The sequence below is a fragment of the Paralichthys olivaceus genome, chromosome 1, assembly GCF_024713975.1.
Source record: "Paralichthys olivaceus isolate ysfri-2021 chromosome 1, ASM2471397v2, whole genome shotgun sequence".
Lineage (NCBI taxonomy): Eukaryota > Metazoa > Chordata > Actinopteri > Pleuronectiformes > Paralichthyidae > Paralichthys > Paralichthys olivaceus.
The window spans coordinates 7,466,563-7,487,718 of record NC_091093.1 but is presented as its reverse complement, the minus strand read 5'-3'; the positions used below and the strand labels follow the sequence as shown (position 1 = coordinate 7,487,718).

The 21,156-nt window shown below is 40.5% G+C and overlaps 1 protein-coding gene across 10 annotated transcripts in view; it reads left to right on the top strand.

Moving 5' to 3' along the window:
- The window catches only part of LOC109625058 (A-kinase anchor protein 13), a 110,517-nt gene extending 91,031 nt beyond the window's left edge, over positions 1 to 19,486 (top strand). For 8 of the 10 annotated variants that reach the window (XM_069538392.1, XM_069538266.1, XM_069538310.1 and 5 more), the window contains 11 exons: positions 1,222 to 1,403; positions 2,395 to 2,477; positions 2,576 to 2,764; positions 5,683 to 5,829; positions 7,600 to 7,673; positions 8,488 to 8,532; positions 9,625 to 9,675; positions 9,918 to 10,190; positions 13,122 to 13,301; positions 13,685 to 13,988; positions 16,594 to 19,486. In XM_069538392.1, coding sequence (XP_069394493.1) covers positions 1,222 to 1,403; positions 2,395 to 2,477; positions 2,576 to 2,764; positions 5,683 to 5,829; positions 7,600 to 7,673; positions 8,488 to 8,532; positions 9,625 to 9,675; positions 9,918 to 10,190; positions 13,122 to 13,301; positions 13,685 to 13,988; positions 16,594 to 16,646 — 1,581 coding nt within the window. In that variant the 3' untranslated portion in view covers positions 16,647 to 19,486. The remainder of the gene's footprint in view (positions 1 to 1,221; positions 1,404 to 2,394; positions 2,478 to 2,575; positions 2,765 to 5,682; positions 5,830 to 7,599; positions 7,674 to 8,487; positions 8,533 to 9,624; positions 9,676 to 9,917; positions 10,191 to 13,121; positions 13,302 to 13,684; positions 13,989 to 16,593) is intronic. The other 2 variants (XM_069538350.1, XM_069538191.1) reach the window with 1 other exon arrangement.
- The last annotated feature ends 1,670 nt before the right edge of the window (positions 19,487 to 21,156 follow it).

Below are 21,156 nucleotides of genomic sequence, written 5' to 3'. Positions count from 1 at the left end.
AAAGATCTTGTGAGCACTGCCAGAGATGTTGTCATATTTTCCTATTCCACTTTTGTTGCTTTTCACATTAGCTGCCATTTGCTCGGCATTCCCATCATCTTAAGCTTGCTAGCTGAACCTAATAAAGCTGATTCGGCCCCAGGCAACTGACCCAATGAGATAAATCATATAGGTTTGACTAATTTTTTCCATTTTTACAGGATTCACAGTTTAATGGCATTGTGAACCCACATTTGCTCTCCGTCGCCCTCTCTCACACACACACACACACACATTTTTGTGTCAGGAGGATAAAAACAGAGGCAGGCCTGTGGCATAATAATCACATCCATCATTAAAAAAAGGCTCTGAGTGTTTGAGTTGTGGCTGTTGACATTGAACAAGCGGAAAACGTGTTTCTTTATAGAAGGCAGCCACGTGACCCTGACTGAGTTTTGGGGAGGGGTTAGCTTCACTTCTGAGGTTTACCAACAGACGTCACATCACCCAGACAGGAGATATGATATGTTTCTGTTAGGCTGTGGTCAATAATATGAAGCTTCAGGAGCCTGAATAAGCCAAATCAGAGGCATCATCCAAGGTTATGGCCTTTTTTAGTGTCAATTCCATCTTGCCACAGACAGGGTTTCTTGCTGAGCTGCAGTGGAAAGATAGTCTGACAAAAAGAGTTTTGTATTGAAAATGTCTGTAACTTGAACTCTGAACTTTAAAAATACATCTCTGCCCAGATATTTATTTCTTTAAACCTCAGACGAGAGATACCAGGAAAAATGTGAGGATGTGGTTACGTTTTCTGAGTTTTACTGGACAGAACAGACACAGCGGTTTGTGGTGTTACTGCACTAAAAAGTGATTCAGTTGATGCTATTAGACAGCAGAATCTAATGTTGATGATAACCAGAACCTTATTCTGTCTTCCTTACCCTTTATTCTACATCTTTTTCATTTTATAATACCCCTTTTTTCTGACTGCCCTTCCATCTGTCTCTCTGTCTTCACTGCCATCCTTTTCCTTTCCACTAATTATCCCTTTCTTCATCTCTCCCTTCTTTTTCTCTCCCAACCCCTCATCCTGTCTTCACCATCCTCTCCCCTCCGTCACCATATGTTCCCTCCCCCTTTCCTCCTCGACCCTCCCACTGTCATCTTTTCTTGTTCCTTTCCCTCTCCTGCCTCTCCACCAATCCTCCCCCATCCTTCTCCACCTTCCTCTCCCTGCAGGACCAGCGCTCCACGGTCATCTCCCTCCAGAAGCTGATCATCAGGGAGGTCGCTAACGAAGAGCGCGGCCTGTTCCTCATCACGACGGGCATCGAGAAGCCAGAGATGATGGAGGTCCTGGCCAGCTCCAAAGATGAACGCAACACCTGGATGCAGCTCATCCAGGACGCCATGCAGTCCATGTAAGTAGAGTATATTTAGGGTTTATTATATGAAAACATCTGGAGGTTAAATATGCACAGACTTGTTTTATGTATTGAGTATTTTGTTATCCCAATTTTTGAATCCAAACATAGACACTGACCTGACCCACCCCATTCACTCTAACCCATAATCATGATTGCAAAACAAATTTCATAGTGCTTTTCATTCATGTTTGGCCTTTTAGAGTTCACCAGCAGTACATTTGTGTTGTAACCCAGGAGTTAGACCGAGCCAGAGTCTCTAGATAGTAATATACGGTAAGCTGCAGCAGAGCACTGTGCTGTCAGGAGGATTAGCACTACTCTACCTGGGGATGGGATGTACTCAGGGACAGTCTAATGCTGGATTGGCTTCAAGGGCAGCTCTCTATAAGCAGAGGATTATTCCACTACAGCCAGCGGGAAGGAGAGAGATTTAATACTTGGTTCCTGTCGCTCCCTGTCTGACTTCCATCAAAATATAAAACTGAGATCAGGCTATTGGCAGGAATACGAGATTAAAAAAAAAAGTTTTCCCACTGATAGTCGGACGGTCTTTTCCCCCAAAAACATAATACCTATCACATTTTCGGGAACTCTCATCTTTTTCTAATTTGTTTTCCTGTTATATCAATGTTGGACATAATGATTGATCATAGATTGGCCTCAAGCTAGAAATTATATAATTAGACTGGCTCAGTTCATAAAATGTGAATAATGCATTTTTGCCTCACAAACTTTAATTAATTATCAAATACCTGAGGCATTGATATTTATGATACTATAAATAAAACTGACTTATTAGTTTATTTATTTATATTTATACTAACTAATATCAGCATTGTTATAGATGTTTTTATCGGTATAAATAAAAATATACATATTTTGAATAGTGTAGATTTTGCCCAATTTAAATGATTGCAGAATTCTTTCCAGTGTTGTTTAAGGATATAGATCTAATACATCATATTTAATTTTCTCGGTTTGACAGGGACAGAGATGAGGATGAAGGGATTCCCAGTGAGACAGAAGATGACAAGAGACAACTAGAGACTAAAGCCAAGGAGATGAGAGGTGAGAGAATGAAAACTGGGATGAATTTGCCTAATGTCACAAAACATTTTCCTCACCATCTTCCTCTCTTTTCCCGTCCACTTGTCTCTGCTGGTCAGATCTGCTGAGGCAGAAAGACACAGAGATCATGTCCCTGTTGGAGGAGAAGGTGCGGCTCTTCAGGGGCATGTGGGAGGGATTAAATCCAGCCATGGAGGCCTGCCAGCAGGTCGAGCCTTTCTTCAGATCAGCCTGCAGCCTGGAGCCCCCCAGGGGGGCGTCCATCATGAAGGATGCCCTGCAGGAAGGTAAGAGAGAAAGGGAGTCTTTATCATATATGGGCTTTTAGCTGCATCTTGAGTCCTCTATTTTCAGCCTCTATTTGACTACATTTTGGCAAATTGGCACCATAAAATTGTAAATAATGTGAAATAAGCGTTCAATGCCATGACTAAGCAAACAAATTCAGTCAAGAAAATACCAGTCTGGAAAAATTCTTAAGATTCAACCAGCCAGAGTTTGTGACGTCACCAACCTCGGAGAACATCCTGTCCACTTGCAAGTGGAGCTCAGTAGCTAGAAAAGGAGAGACGAGGAGCAGGGGTAGATCCCAGTCACGAAATGAGGAAGGGGAAGGAAGGTGTAGAGTTATACTTGAGCCATTTTAACACCATGAAGGGATTTTATTCATGACAAATGCTTTGAATATGTAATTTTGGGGAACAAAGACAAGTTTAAAGATGTAATAAGTTACTGGAGTGGGACATTAACAGCATCTCGATTATTCACAGTCACTGGATTATTTTGATAAATGGGAATTTTAAAAGTTTAAATTCTTAAAAAGAGTAACAGAAGTTGTTATTCTTTTTATCTAAGTGAAATCATTGTCATATGGAGATATATTAAGTGGCACTGAATTAAAAAATATGCATATCATGTTAGTGTTACTCCAAGATGGAGAATTTGCATTGTAAATCATGGGCAAGTCAGCAAAACCCTTGAATGACAGCAGCCATCTGTCCCTTTCCCCTCGTGTGGTCTTTCCTCAAGGCTTAAAGCGCTGTCTGGGAGATATCATATATCATTCATTAATTGATAGGTAAATGAACTGTAACATAGCAACAAACTTAACACCACTCTGTAGTTTTTCAAGCTAATTCGCTTCTCTTAACATTTCTGTCGAAAGGTTGCACTGCACTATTTGTTTTTGTGTCTGCATGAAAGTTCCATTTGGACCAACCTGTGGAGGGCCAGATGACCACCTGTTAGTTTAAATAAAAACTGGTTACTAGCTGAAATCCATTAGCTTAAGCGTACTTCATAGTTCACCTTTTTTGCGATATTTGAAAAGCAATCTGTGTGGTAGTTGGATCTCAACAGAGGTGGAGGGAGCAGAAGTTTGAGTAAGATGGTGTTTGTGTTTTGGGATGATTTAAAGAGAGTGTATAGAAAGCATATAAGGAGCCAGAGTGTGTTTAAGGATTTCATTACAGCTCTGCTTGGTGCTTTGGCAGCCCCTGTTCATCAAATGTGTATGAGAAGAAAGCAGCGTGAGCTGAGAAGTGAACGGAGAGAGATTCTTTATTTTGTGACAAAGAGAGAATGAAATGTGGAGAAAAGAAGCTGGCTGCATTCTCTGCATATGAAATTGACTTTAAATTCAAATAAGCAGGTCTTGAAAAGTAAAACTTCTGCAAAAATACCTATATACCGAGTATTTCAAGCCAGAGAGTGTCAGAAAGTATCCTTAAAACATTTTATCAGGTTGAATCATGAAGAAACTTATCCCACTAGTATTCAAGACAGTTTGACTTCTACACTTAATGAAAGACTTTTTTTGTCTTCATCATTAATGAAAAGCTGCAGAAAAAACTAGTGTCGTAAGTCAGTGTCATTTGCAGTGCAGTGCTGTGTAATCATAAATCATACATCTCCCGGCATATTAGATGTACCAAGAGCTACCTTGTGTTCTGTGCTTTTGCATTTTAAATAATATACACTCACTAAAGCTGGGCTCAGACCACAGGAGTTCCAGGCTGAATTAACCCTGATTCTGTCCCACCAAGAGTCAGAAAAATCTTAGTCAGCGTTGATGTTAGTCCCAGATTATTTGGTAGTGCGAGGAGTTAGAAAGCCATTCTGAAGCCCCGTGAGCTGCCCACAGAATCACTGCAGCCACTTTGATAATTATCACACGTGTTTGATATTTAGGATTTAAAATGCAGATGATTACGTGAATACTGCCACAACAGCCATTGAGAGAGACAGAGATTGGATAACATTCTGAGGCTGACATCCGCTAGCATGTTACTGTTGAAAGCTACTGTATAATAATCTCACCGGAGGAATAGATAACTCGTGCTGACCTCGTCTCCCCGACCGTTTTCTCATCCACACTCATTTAGCCTTCTGCTTTTTATTAACATTAGGGCAAGTTGCTAATCTTGTGTGGACATGATTAAGATTGTTGAGGAGAATATCTGATTCTCTTTATTTTTGTGATGGAACTTGATTTCAAAATCACTCAGGTTTTTAAAACTCCTGCCAAGCTTGAAATTCAACTCTCAAACTGTCACCTGAGAGAGTTGAATTACTCTAAATCGCGATGGGCTGGTTGAGAAAGGGCACATAAATGCGTCTCTTACACTAGTGATGTCTAAATACTGCCGCAGGAAAAGACAGTTTGCAGGTTTGGTAACTGTGACATTTTGTGTGCAGCTCTAATGCAGGAAACATTTATGAACAAGAAGTTGTGAAATGGTTTTCAGCAGAAGGTTTAGCTACAGTATTACAGAATGTATTTTTCGCCTCCTCCCTCCTAAGCCTGGGGCAGTAATTGTCCTTATTTGATATGTGAATTGGCAGCAGTAATGTCATTTCTTACGCTTTTTCTGCTTCCACATCCACCATCAACAGCTTTGTTTCTCCTTATTTTCACTGGGGAATTCAGAGTCCTGCACGCTGCATATGGATACTGCATATGTATATCAAGAATATATATTATCTCTGAAGGAAAGGATGTTTAAACTTTTAGTAAAAGAGCTCTCTGGTTCAAACAGATTGCCAATAGTTGCTTAGCAACTGGAGCCTATGCCAGGTTGAGTGCCTGGTGGGATTCATGAGTGCAGAGCTGAAGTGTAACACAGTTAGCCAGGATAATTCACTTACTGACCTGCACATTGTGTGTGTTTGTGTGTTTGCGTGCGTGTGTGTGTGTGTGTGACAGTGGAGACGTTACAGGCACTGGTGAACGGCAGTCTGGGCGGAGCGATGGCCAATATCCAGGAAGGAGGAGGGGTGGGGCCGGTGTGTCTGCCGCGTCGCGCCGAGACTTTCGGAGGCTTCGACAGTCACCAGATGCACAGCAGTAAGAGTAAGTCTGTTGATGTTGTGTCCACTGAAACTGCACCTTTGAACCCTGTAACAGTCAACTCACCTGCTGATCCGGACAACTGTACAGGCCTAATGACTTGACTGCAATTGCCCCAAGTCCAGCACGGGTAGAAAAGTTAAATATTTCAGTTTTTCTCCACTGCACCTGGCACTTCCCTCAATACCCCTGTTAAGTGCAGTTAGATAAAACATTTGAGACAGAGCCTAAGACAGTAGAGCTGAAGTTTCCAAAGGGAGTCATAGCCTGGGGCGATACCTCTGAGCTCTGGTTGCAAACTCAGAGTGGGGCTCTACTGACAGTGTGGCAGATATTTAGCTGTAAGATGTCCACACTTATAAATCAGTACACAATAATACATAGCTTTTTTACCAGCGAAACACTACATTTACGCATTATTTTGTTCAAGAAGCAGAGATTTTATAAAAATCAGATGATATTAATAGATACAATTCCAATGAACTGCATTAGTAATTGTATTAAAGGAGGGTTTAGCAGTGAAGAGATTTGTGTGAGTGTGGAGGGATGTAAATGAAAAGGCAAAGGAGAAACAAAATGTGTATAATAGTATTATAATAAATAAATGAGTATAAGAACAGGCCAAGCATCATTTACAGAAGACATATATCATTTAACATTAAGACAAACAGGGCAGAAATTTAGGTCAGCAGTTCTTCATGATGTATTATTGACAAAAATAAAGAATTAGAGTGTAGCCCTGTGTTTCTGTCCGAGCCAAAGAGGAAACTAAGCCCAACACAAACCTGTTCGTCTACCCTACCCTAATGTTTTTCCAGAGTACTGGCACATGAAGTGTAGAAACTCAAGTAGGTAACCCATTCAGTATTACTAAACCAATTTTTGTCCAAACCTTGAGGGCTCGGTTCAAGAATCTACACTCTACAATGAACCACTTGGTACAATAATGAACAAGCAGATCTTAATCTTCAGAGAAAGATGAGTTGGTTGATTGTCACCACCGTTGGTGCAGACTGTATAGGTTCATAGAAAAGTCCACTGTCTGTCTCCTGATAGCCTGCTCATTTTATCCGTGAGTCTGATGAGGCTCCCACTCTGCTGTAGAGACACAGAATGTTGAATGTAGAATGAAGACATTTTAACTTTCAAATGTTTTTTCAGCACGGAAAGCCTAGGCTGTGAATGAAGAGCATGTAATATCAGAAAGATGAATAACTTAAATTATCTGTACCTTATCTGTTTTAGATAAAAGTACATATTCACTATTGTCAGCTTGCACAAATTATACATAGATATTACACATTTCCGGTGTGATTTTTTTTTTTTAGCTTTCCCTGATGATAGAGGTTTTTATCCTTGTGGAGGTTGTCAACATGTGTGTGATCAGCAAGGGACTTACATTCACATACCTCTTTATTCATTTATATGATTCTTTTTATAACTCTCATTTTTTAATGACGCTCTTCCTCTTAAAAAATACTATTTTCTTTAATTATTTTCCAGCTCTAATCTACCAGCCTCTGGTATACTCTTTTATAGAACCATATAGAACCACCTTTGACATTGATCTGTGAATTTGTTGCACATCTGCAGTCACAATTGTGTTGAACACCTATTGACGTTATTCTGAATATAATCATCTCTTTACATGGTCTCAGAATGTGAGATGATTATTTGTTTTTCCCGCATCTGTTCTCATATTCTCTTGCAGTAAACCTGCCTCTGAATGTGGATTTTTTTTCACCTGCCTCATCTTTTTTCCTGTGGTTTCAGGTGGAGACAGAGATGAGGGTGAGGATACAGCGGGAGATCTGCGCAGGACGGAGTCTGACAGCGTTTTGAAGAAGGTCAGTTTCTCACTGGCCAATTATTCTTGACTATGAAGCCACTAAACCCCCACACCTCAATGAGAACTTGAGGCTGTGTGTGGGGGTGCGTTTGTCTACATTATTAACAATAAATTAAGATAAATTTAGCCGCTTCTGCTCTTTCAGTGAATTAGCCTCTTGACTTATCCTGCCAGGTCCCGTTGCTCATGGCAACATCAGTTGTGTAACAATTCAATAGTGAATGGAAATGAATGAGCCACCTTTAGCCTCTTCCACTGTGGCTCTGCACTGGATGTTTGTTTTTGTTGCCATTTATCCTGCATATATCCAGCCGCTGGACTGCACATAATTGTTTTCTGAATCTTTTAGTAGAACCAAGCTTCAGCAGTGTGCTGCTTAACAAATGCACTTTTCTTGTCTCTGAGCTCACACATCAGGACAGCTTGATCTCATCCTGGTCTAAAGAGTTAAAGCACTTAAAGAAGGGACTGTGTGCAGAAGTCCCACAATCATCATTAAAAATACAATGCAGAGCTAATCTAAGCATTTTTCTATATCTACATATTTAACTTTTTTCTTTAAAAAATAAGGGATTCAACATATTGTAACAGCTGCAGCACTGCTGTGTTACTGTACAACTGTTCATCATCATCATCATCATCATAGTCATCATCATCATAGCCGGATACAGATTACAATTTACAGCACACCCACATGTGCAGCTATAATCACATTCCGATTCATACTGTACAGTATGCATCCTCACACACACTCAGAGATGTGCATTACTGTGTTCTAGCTGTACTCAGTGTGTGTTTGTGTTTATGCGCAGGGAGGAAATGCCAACCTGCTGCTGCTGCTGAAGAGGAACAGTGAGGTAACATGGACTTCCTGCCTCTTTAATTCAATCAGAACTCTGCAGCAACAACATTGTTTGCAGCATCGATAAAAGGAGGCTATAACAGCAGTGGTTGTAGTTGCAATACTATAGAGTGTTCGAATCAGTAGCATTACATTTTCAAATGCAAGAAGAGACAGATAAACACACTAAAGGGTGAAAGAGAAGTTCTCGTGTGAGAGAGAGAACTGAATAATTGTAGCTCAAACTATGAGGTTCGACTGTCAATGAAGAATGTTAAAATGTTATGGACGGCAAATAGCGCTGCACACAACTATACAATGCAGCAATGGTGCACAACATGAAGAGATGTCTTATATTATGAGACGTGCAAAAATATTTTTCTGTTCATTATGACAGGATGGTTTAGATCAGATACAGATTCTGTAACAAGTAAAAAAAAAAAAAACATAATGTGAAAAAGGTTGCACTTAATCTGCGTATGTATGTTAAAATAAATCACATTTTGTAAAAAGTTGTGGGGAAAAAATACACAAAATCATTTATTCATATTAAACCCAAAACAAAAGAAAGGTCAAGGAAAAATCCAATAAACAAGAAGCTACAGGGTGTAATTATGAAATATTAACCAGCAATAGATACTGGATTTATACAACTTGATAATAATTTTCTTGTGCAGATGGGCTGGTTAATAAATGTTTGTCTGTGCAGTTCCGAGCGGACATTTATTGGAGAATGTTGTGTCCTGATAAACACTGAAAGCAGCTGAACGCTCGGCGGCCTTGTCTCTTTGTCATTGTTTGAATGGAGAAAAGGTCACACATCATTTTAAAGTTGTTTAAATGCTGGATTAGTCTTGCACTATTAAATTCACATTACATGAAATCCACTGTTATTACTGATAAAATGAAAAAGGCCGTGTTTTGAATGGAGTGCAGCTACCACTCATGGCATTTTTTAACAAGCGGAGTCCAGTGCAGCAGTAAGCAAAGCAACATTAAAACAGTTTCCTCCAAATACAGCTGAATAGCATTTTTCTGCCATGTAAAAATAACGATAAGAAAAATGTTTTGAGGTTCTGTGATAGTCAGTGTCTCTGTTTTCCAACAGCAGGTCCTTCACAGTGTCTCCAATCTGCATCTGCTGCTCAGCACCTTGCAGGTAAGATGTAACCAACGCGCTCCACATCACATGTGAAATGATGCAACTCTGTGCAGCCTTTAGCTGATTGTGTGAATTTAAAAACTGAACTGTCGACCCTCAGAGTCTGCAATGCTCCCAATATGGTGCATTCAGAGAAAATATGAATGTCTCTAATACTTCGCCAAACACCAGGCAATAGCGTGAGTGATGTGTCCCACTCTAATCTCTGTTGGTTGTGAATCTTGTCCTGTTGAATCCAGGCGGTGGTGGTCCAGCAGGACAGCTTCATAGAGGACCAGCGGCAGGCCCTGAGTGAGCGCTCCTCCTCCTGCACGTCTTTGACGCGGCCATCCTCGCGGCCCAGCTCCCTGATTGAGCAGGAGAAGCAGCGCAGCCTAGAGAAGCAGCGGCAGGAGTTGGCGTCTCTTCAGAGACAGCAGGCAGCTCATGCTGAGGAGAAGAGGAGGAGGGAGAAGGAGTGGGACATCAGAGAACAGCAGCTGACTGAAAAAGAGCTGCTGGTGCACATACAGGTAACAATACATTACTTTCTGCTTGTCCTGTGTGTTGTTATTTATGTGTGTTTCTAAGCAGCTGTAATTAACTCCATCGAGGAGGTTATGTTTTCAGCCCTGGCCTCTTGTTTATTGGTTGGTTTGTTTGCTTATACACAAAAACTATAGAATGGATTACCATGAAACTTGAAGAGGTATAGATTAGGCAAGGTCCCATTAAATCAGGGGACGGATCCAGGAGTTCTTTAAAACTAAATGTTGTGAGATTTTTTAGACATTATCACTTATTCCCTAGAGTCTAATTCGTGATTCATGATTCTTGATGAAAGAATCAGGTATTTGTAGAGAACTAAGGGAGTATGGAGCTGTGAAGGTATCCGTTCTACTGTGTGCAATTCTAGTTGGTTTATTTATTGTTTTTTGGTTTGTTTGGCTTGATAAATTCTTACTGATCAACACAAAATGCTGATAATAGCAGCTCGTAGCAGTGGAAATGTGGTAGTGAGGAAGGAATGGCCTTTTTTTTCTTTCTGATACCTTCATAATGTTGACAGTAAACAAAGGTGTCAGCTTCAGTTCTGTAAACTCTGGTTTAATGTTCCAGTTAATTTACAGCTTCGCATTGATACTGATCACTGTAATTTTAATGATTAAACTTACAATTAACTGAAAAAACAGAAAATTAAGTGAGGTATTTAAATATGGATGGAAAGGTAGATGTTCACCATTCGTTATTTTTATATATATATATGTATATAACATAATTTACATCATTGACATAAACTAGGGGTGGGGGGTTGGTGGTGAGGAGTATAGGAAAAGTTGGGGGGTGAGAGGGGGCATCTGGAAGGAGGGAGGAATGGGGAGTGGGTGTGGTAAGGAGGGTTGAAGGAGGTTTCAGGACAAACGTCCACTCATTCCTCTCTTCATTGGAGAGTGATTTGTCTCCTGGTTCAGGAGTTTATCTTCGTCCTCCAGCTGCTCCACCTTTCCCCTCCACTTCCTCTCAACCTTCTCCAGCTCGTTCTCCATCTCACGCTTGTCCAGGCAGGTGAGGTACGATTCGGTAGAAGCTTGTCTTTTCCTGACTTCTTTCGTTTTCAGCTCCTTATGTCGGACCTCCAACTCGAGCTTTATCCGCTCACTTTTTAGGTTGTGAACGTGCTCCTTGAGAGACTCATTTTCAGTTTTGACAGCCTCCACCTTTCCGCTGCTCATACCCTCAGTGGGAGACGTCTCCAGCCTCTCACAGTCTGCCTGACTCTGCTTCAGCTCCATCTCTTGGAGCATGAGCACAGCCAAGCAGTGAATGTAGGCGTAGGTGCGAGTGCGCCTTCTCTCTGTTTCACTTTTGATGAGCTTGTTTTTGGTTTTGAGCTCATCTTCAAGCCTCCTCTGTCCCATCTTGAGCACAGCAACCTGCTCCTTAAAAGGCTGTTTTTTCAAATCCACCTCCACTTCGCTGCTCTAGCTTTTTTCAGGCTGAGCCGGGTCCTGTTGCAGACTTGCCTCCAGACTCTCACACGACTTGGTCTTACACTCAGTGAGCTCGACCAAGCAGTCCATGTAGGTTTTGCTGCCAGCCTGACGTTTCTTGGTCTCTTTATGTAATAGATCATCCTTTTCTTTTAGCTGGTCCTTGAGCTGCTCCACTTGCTCCGTCAGAGACGTGTTTCCTTCTTTTAGAGCCTTAATTTCAGTGACAGCTCTGACGAGTTCTGCTCTGAGTCACTTCTCGATGTCTCGTTGCACCATGGTTGAGAAGAAAGAGCAGATCTACTTCTTTATGAAGATTTGAGGAAACGTGCTCAAGTGAAAACAGTTGATGCACAGATTTAATATATAGTAATAATTATTAATACTATTAACTGGTGCTGCTATTAATAACATCATTACACATATAAATATCACTCTTATTATTGTCACTATTCCAACCAGTCTGAAGGTTACACTTCTGTTCCTGGGCTCTCTTTTTTTCCTGCTTGAATTTTGTCAGTGTAAGGAATGTGTTATAGCAATTTTCTTAGTTGGGTACTTCTCTTTTAACCTGCTATCACGGTTTGAGGAGAGAAACAGCAGAGGTTATTTCTGTTTTACGCTGCAGTACCAAACAGTCAAATAATTGGCTTGGATTCACAAAAACTCAAAGAGGAGGCAGAGACTGGCCAGAGAAATGGAAGAGGGATGATCTGCTATTAAACAGTTGAAGATCTGCTGTGATACTTCAGATTTCAAGGAAGATTAATGTAAACCACAGGAAGCTATGACTAAACACTACAGCTTATGGGCTTTTTAGTAGCTTGAAAACTGAACACGACTCATTCTTTTTTTCCCTAAAGGGACGTTTTTGTGGAAACTTATGTTGTGTTTGCTATTGTGTGTCTTCCTTTTTATTTCTGAGAATGTCAGATTGTTTCCTCTGGAATGATAGGTCACTTCTGTGGGCCCATAAATAGATAGTTCACCCACAAATGATGCGTTACAGGGGCAAACAGTGTTGCAGCCAAATTCAGAAGTATGGAAGCATTTTATGTTTTTTGTCTGTTTATTTCAATTGGATTGGATTTGGTGGCAACGCTGTTTACCCCTGATACTCCTAAAGTGTTTTGTGTATTTAACACTTCTCTCACCCCTCCATCACCACCCCTCCACTATCCTTTTGATAAGACACTTGCCAATTTTGAAGCCAGAGATTATGATTCTTGTGGAATCTCAGGAAGTCCTTGAGGAAACTCACCTTATATTTCTGAAACTTGACTGGTTGGTAGGGTGGTGGTAAAGGTGATAACACTAGTTGATACCTATATTAACTTACAGAACTGATTCTTGCAGAGACCATTTTCCCTTTATTTCTTTAAAACAGATGCAAAAACTTCCTTTTCAGTCTGAACCATGCTGTGTCCTGCATAATTTAAATATATCTATCAATGCACCGCTCTGCCATTGCAGGAGGAGGAGGTGCAGAAGCAGCACAAGAAGGTGGAGGACGAGAGGAGGGAGCTGCAGAGAAAGAAGGAGGAGTACCAAAAAGACCTGGAGAGGCTGAGGGACGCACAGAGGAAGCTGGAGAGGGACAGGGAGGCTGTGCAGCGGCATGTCGACAAGATGGAGGAGCTCCGTCTGGCTGAAGTAAGCAAGGACACTTTGGAAATCATAACAATAATAATAATAGTATGATTTGTTGCTCCATGCAGCAGAACTGCCTCTTCTGTTGCCCCCTCTGCTGCAGAGGATCACTTACTGAACTGAGCCGGGAAGGATTCAGTGACTCAGTGGCACTTCAGCTGTTTGTTTATGGATGCCAATATGGGAGGCTTGAAAAGTTAAATTTAAGCACTCTTGGCATGGCAAACAGCAGAGTACAATTTCTAGGTTTTTATGCCAAAACTTGAGCTCATATCTTTATCAAGATAGACTTGCACAAACATTAAAACTAGCTTCTCTCTCCCATATTCATTTGCAGATATAAACAACAACTGTTCATCTGTCTAATCTCCTTCTTTTACCTCCAGAGGACTCCCTCTACGACGTCTGATGAATCCCAGTTCCCCAGCAGCTCCCAGTCTCTGGAGTCGGACTCACTGGAGCTCTCCTCCTCCTCCTCCTGCTCCCTGCCCAGGCTGCAGCCCCAGCAGTCCAAACCCAAGGGAAAAGGCCTCAATCCCTTCACCTTATCCTCCACCAACACCAACCTCAAGGGGGGCGAAGCGAACAACCAGATCTCGAAGAGCCTTCTGCAGCTGGCCAAGAGCAAGAGCAAAGAGGGGAAGGACAAGAAGAAGAAGAAGGGCAAAGGAGGGAGTGCACAGACGGCAGGTAGAGAATGAAACAGAGTGATGGTTAGGATGGATTTACATTTAGTGTTCAGTGTCTTACCTTGAGTGAGCAGTGTGGAGTAACAAAAGAAGTAGGAAATAAGCAGCCAAAATAGTGGGTGATGGCTTTGACTTTGATTTGTGGCAAAAAGCCTAAAATTCAGTAAGTATCTTGTTCTGAAACTTGCCTTAAAAAGTTTTATGAAATTAAATTTAGTCTCACACAGGTGCATTAACAGAAAATAAATAAAGAGTGACAACACGACTAAAAAGCCAAACAACACTAGCACAACCACAACAGAGCTGAGTGACAATGGATGTTGACTGAAACGAGTAGAGTCAAGGGAGCTGTCGTTTGAGAAAACACAGTCAGGTCAGTTGAAGCTTAAAATCTGATGCGTATCTTTATGAGTTGTTACGATGCAGGTGCTCAGAAGAACACAAACTTTCTTCCTTCTTGTGTGATCTGTACCGTCACACCTCAAATAGACAAGCATCACATTCTAAGCAGCCATGGATTTATCCAGGTTCTTACAAACGGTGGCTCACTTGACCACAGTAAGTAACCGTGCTCATTGATTAGATTGAACCATCAAACGTCTGGTTAGTGGACGACTCGCTCTACTCTAAAGTTTAATGTGTCTGGATTTTTTATTTCTGCTTAACTACGCGTGACACCTATAAAATCATCAGCATTACACTTTCAATAAAGCATCTGTATCAAATCCACATGACACAGAGAAATATGACTTCACCGACCGTTGAACACTTAAATCGTTGGTAGTACAAATCACAGCTTGTGCAGCTTCTCATGGGCGTTCAGTCTGCTCATGTATTTGAAGGAAACAGCTTTGTCCTCTTTATCTCATTGTAAATGTTACCACAGCCCACGCTGCTGCACAGTTACAGCACTAACTTAGGGCTTAACTTTCTGTTATTGCGAAGCTGGTTCATTTTTATCCAGGGTAAATCACCACGGTAACCTCTGCTGCATTACTGACATCAGAGGATGATATTAGAACCTGTCAACAGCCCAACTACTGACCGATGAATCATTTAGAATAATGATGAATGTCCACTTTTAGAGCAACTCTGGTCGCTGAAGTGAATTTATTCCATTGATGTTTCAGAAAATCTTTATAAAAACAGTTTATGGAACCAGGCCGACCAGCTACAAAATGAATTGTGACCATAAAACATTTGATTTGGAGCAAAAAGAAAATGGCAAAGGTGCAAGACTTTGTACATAGTTATTTTAAGAGTGAAGGACATACACCCTTTATCCCATAAACCATTGCAAAACCACAAGCTGTCCCTCACTTACACTGTATTTCAATACATGACCTGTGATTTTCACCTATAAACTCTTTTCCTCATCTCTAAAAAACACAGCACAGAAATTCACGGTTGCTCTGTGATAAAAGTAATGTAACGCTGAAACATCCGATTGTAGCTGATATGTTTTTCATGGTTGTGGTAAACATTTCCATGGTAACGGCAAGCTCCATGAATCAGAGCAATTACTCCTGAGGATTAGTGTAGGACTTCTCCTTGACATCGCTAATAAAACATGTTTCTTCTCAAAACGCACTTGATATATATAGACTTGTGGCTTCTATAGGAGGACATAATATTGTTTCACAATACCGTAGCTTGTGGTAAGTATACATTGGATGGTTAACAATTGGATGGCTGATAACCTAAACCTCTTTTTGGAAGATGAGTGGGATTTTTACTTCCAGAACCACGCTGTTGAACTGTTAAGAAAATAGGGAAATAAGAATTGAAATTAAGGTGACAAAAACTAAAATGATGTTCTGGTTTGAAAATAGAGTTTTGAATAAAAAGAGGGAGAGTTAGTTCCAATAAATACATTTTAAATCCATAGATTTGAGTTCAAGATTATTTTACTAGTTAGTTTTGATGCTTTTCCCATTCTTACTCTTTACTCTTCCCATGATTACTGCAGCTCAGAGTGACATGAGGAGACTTTGTGCTGATCATTAGAAATAAAGACGAACCCCCCCTGATGTCCTTATATAAAAGCAATGACCCACACACTTACTTCCTACCACTACTACTCTCCTCCTCTCTCCTGTCTGGAGTCTGGCAGTAATATCTTATAAGCTTTTTGCATCAGCAGACAAAACAAACAGTTGATTTTATTTACTTGAGTGTTTCTGCATCTCTTTCACCACCATGCACAAGTATTTTTCTTCTTTTCCTGATTTGAGTCACTTGTTTATTGTCATGGTGATTTCCATCATAGAGAAAATATTGTGGATCAACAGCAGCAGTTTTTATTTGTTTTGATTAAATCTTAAATAAATATGAAAGAATAAATACAGTTGTGGATATGAGACTCTGGCTCTCATATGAGCAGTGAGAACAGCTCCATTGAGCTGCTCACTGAGGCGGCTTCTGTCAATTCTTTAATGGAGCTCGATGATGGCGCAGCCCGCTCTGCTTAGGGTTTGATCAATATGAAGCAGGTTGATGCTGCTCACTAAACACCCCCATAGAATAAACATTACAACAGAACCCACTCTCTGGGAGAATCGTCTCTTATGCCAATGACACTGACTGTACTCTTCTCCTCCTGACAGACGCCCAGCACCGCCCCGAGCCTCCTCTCGATGGAGAGATCTTCTTCTGCTGAGAGAAGCGGTACCTCATCATCATCATCATCATCAACCCATCATTCCATTCTGACATCCAGAGGAACATGTTCTTGCAGTAGTAACACAAAATGCTGCAGTGTACTACCAGGCTTTTCAGCACCTTTGAATTTACATTAAAAAGACTCATTGGTTACTTTTCCCTATTAGATCATATAAGAGATTAACGTCACAGGAAAAGGTTTTTAAATCAAACACCACATTTTTTCGTTTCTGGAAAGAAGAATATTTTTGGGATTCTGTTATCGTAGGAGAATAGGCCCACATACACTCACAGCTTATTCAAATAGGAAGCATGGATTAGCTGTGCACATTTAGATAGTCTTTGTCCAAAAACCCTGTTTCCTTTTCCAAAGAAGTCATTATGATTTTGAAGAAAAAAATGTTTTTTAATGACAACTCACAGTGAAACGTCTCACAGTGGGTTGCCTCCACATCTCCACCAACTATCCTGACTGCCTTGTCATCACTCTCAACTCCTCAGCCTTTTTTCAGCAGTCCGTCCTGGCAACGACCGCAAATCACTGTTGATATAAGTTGGAGAATCATGGGGATTTCACCTCTCATAAACAGATGCAGACACATCTAAGTGCAAGTTGAAACAGATGAATGTAAACGTTGCAGTGGAAAACGCCTCTGTCCTGATCACCTTCATTAATCACAGAGGGCTGAAACCACATCTGCCGAAACTCTGTGTCCTAGCAACATTTGCCCATGTTTGTTCCAGTGATTCTTTCCAAAGTGCTTCTGTATAAATCCTCACTGAAGAAAGAAAGAAAAATGGAGCCTGACATTCCTTTACATGCAATTTGAAAAGCAGATGTGATTAGGGGCTCTAACTTTGTCTCCAGTTTTCTGAGCGATGATAACTTCAGCACTCGTTGACAATGATTTGATGCCATCAGTCACGATCCTCTATGAGGTTTGAATGTATTCAAATTGTTGATATCTCCAGTCTGGAGTGAAACCCTTCAGATGTTCGTGTCTGTTTTTCCCAGACTTAACAGCAATGAAAGGATTGAGCCATATCTGCCTGTGTCTAATGGCTCAATTCATATCTTTTAGTGTGTTGTAGAGCCTTGGACGGATATTAGCTTGATCCTCGTTTTATCTGCCTGTCAATGGGCTTTTATGCAGCCCTCATCTTTCATCTGAGTGCAGACAAGTGCAGGGTTTTCTTCATGTTTTTTAATTGCATGTGACTCTGCAGGTAGCATACTGATGGCCTCTGTCTGTTAAATAGTTTAACTTTCTCTTTCAGTAAACCCGGTAGATGCACACATCTGATAGTTCTAGGAACTGGAGGCCACAGCTGGTTAGCGTAAATGAGAAGAGACATGTTACCGGTTCCTGTTCAATGACAAAAATCATTTCAAATGAGTCAACACACATCAGTGTTGTTAAGCACTTTGGTCCTAACATGTTGATACATTTAGTTTTTTATCAGTATGAAAGATCTGCATTGTATAGTATGGAGTATAGTAGAGCGCTCTGACGCTCATGAAAAGCAACAATGATCCAAAGTGAGATAATTTGTTAAAATACATTAAGGATGATGCAGTTAGTGTAGAATTGAAAATGGGGCTTGTAGCTTTTATTTAATGTTTCCAAGGTGACCTGGGAAACATTTTACGCCTGTGTTTAAGCCCCACTGAGCCCGTAGTGGGCCACACAACTACCTGCTGGACAGGTAGCAAATAAAAACTGAACATGATTGGGGGAAAAAACGACTCTCTCTGTGGAATTACAGAGCAGCATCAATGATCTGCTTCTTTACTGCCTCTTTTGTCTCATGTTTAAGTGCTTGATTGTTAACTCGCTGTCCGTGCTGAGGATTTGACTTCATGTCCAGGCAGTTTATTATAGTGTGTCTTCTAAGAGGCTTACAGGGCCAGCCAATTAGTTGCTTCATGTCTTTTGTTTATGGCTTTGGTGTAATCCTTACAAAGAAACAGAGAGGAATGGGCTTCTTTCTTCCTCTGTAGCTTTAGGTGTCATTTGACCACTAGGGAGCACTGCACCTATGACTAAATGAGACCCATCTCTTACACAACAATAACAACTAAAAGTGTGGGGTTTTTTTTCTTTTTCCTTTTTTTTTTATATTCTCCCTACTATGCAAAATTGACATATTTTTCTCAGCGGGTCATTGCCATACAGAGATAATGTGATGAGCGTGGGCTCTCACACTCTGACATTTTCCCCACGGCATTTATAATTGACTGCAGAAACAAATAAGTTGTCAGAGATTGTAATTGGTTATTCAGTGAAACCAGTCAGCAGCAGCTTTAATGTGGAGGGGGGAAAAGAAGAACTAACGGTTGGAGGGAGCGACCGGGCGGAACCACAAACCTCTCTCTGTAAGGGACAATCAGTAGACGCGAGTCAGGAAAATGAACTCCTTCCCCGATGATGATAGGCCTGTCCATGAGATGAGTGTGTCCATCAGGTGAACCCTGCGTAGCCTTAAATCTTAACAATAAAATGCACTAGAGTAGAAACTAGCATCTTCTCAGGAGAGAGGAGAGCTTTTATACCTCGGCTTTGAAACGAAGGAAATGTTTGTACTATAAAAATAAAGTGGTACATAACTGTTTTATTCTCAACATTGTAAAAAAAAAAAAAAAAAAAGGGCAAATGTGTAAATATGATTTCTGTATAAAACAAATCAAATGTAAAAAAAATGAATTGTTCCATTTGTGATTTAATGCAACATTTTGTAAGAATGTTTTATTTATGTTTTATTCTCACCGTTTGGGTGATAAACAATGTAAAGTCACATTTCACTCATAATAAAAAAAATAATAATGAACATTTTAAATGGTGGCTGTGTCATCATTTGTCTCAGTAATCTACTAATACTTGATAGATTGTAATCAAAATGTTATTACGTTACAATGGTAAATGGTCTGATTTAAATAGAGCTTTTCTAGTCTTGATGGCCTCAAAGTGCTTCACAGTACAGTTTATTGTCATTCACCCATTCACACACACTTTCATACATGGGAGGCACTTTTTCCAGGAGGGGCAATTCAATGTTTAGTACTTGGCCAAGAACACTTGGGCATGCAGATGGGGAAGACTAGGATCGAACTGCCGACCTTCTGGGTAGATGACAGCCCCCTCAGCCTCAGCTGCCATTACAATGAGTGCACAATGTTCAGTGCTTCTCATATTCACTTTGTGACATATTACTTACATGCATTATATATGTATAATCTGCTGGTATAAACCTTTGGAGGTTGATTGGGCACCCCCAACTGGGAGGAGACCTCAGGGTAAACCCAGGACTCGCTGGAGGGATTACATATCCCATCAGGCCTGGGAACGCCTCAGGGATCCCCCAGGAAAGAGCTGGAAAGTGTAGCCAGGGAGATGGACGTCTGGGATACCCTATAGCCCGCTACATCAACAACCTGAGCCCAGGATAAGTGGAGGAAGATGAATGAATGGTACTGAGTTTGATTATTCTAATCCCATCAGCCTTCAGTTTCCCTGAGAAAGACGATCAGTGGTTGAAACACTGACATGTGAGATATGTCATGTCTTTATCAAATGCAGTCAATGACTGAAAATACAAGATACTCAGTACTGTATTTGTTCTAGAGTCCATTATTGTTGCCCGGCCTTTACAAAGTGCGTATGGTTGTTTTTTACACATGATTTCTCAATGTCAACTTTATGGTCAGTTTCTTTCCACATGTACAGGACATAGAGGGGATGTCGAACCCACATGATCAGTGAGTAATCTGCTGTATTCCTCTCCTGGAATACTTCATGTCTTCATGCGGTGATGGTCATTAAACACAAACTACAGAGCCTGTAAAGAGCATCCCCTCCCTCTGGTTCCAGCTCATTTGCTTTTAATGTCTTGTGTGATAGTAACCTGATTATCTTCTCTATATCATTATCTTTATCCTTTAGAATTTACAGATGGGCACTTTTTAAACTTTTCCCAAATCTAATGAACCAAAAAATCAAGAATTATTGTCGTGATCATTTTCGATTAAAGAAGATTTATTGCAACTTTTTTAAAACTGAAATGACCCGTTAATTTCAATTAGTAAACATATTTTCACAACATTAATTCCATATAAAATACAAAATGTATGTTTGTGTTGTGATACCTTAACAGAGCATTACGGAGGTAGAGACTTCACCATTTTCCACATCTGGTCATTCCCATTTTTTACAAAATGATGAATAAGCCACATGAGCCACATTTCTTTGCATGTTTTGAGATCTGGACTAAGACTACAGGAAGTCCAACACATCATCACTCATCAACTCGAATAATCACAGTTTTAAAACTGTGTGACAAACCTGGGGTCTGGGGACTTGGGGCAGTTGCGCGAATCTTCAATTAGTGCTGTTATTCTAATTGGTAGTCTACATACGTGTTTTCTGACGTGTTTTTGTTGCCTTATTAAAAAAAACTCTTCTCATAAATCCACTGTTTGTGTTTCAGAACCAATTAAATTGTAATCATTC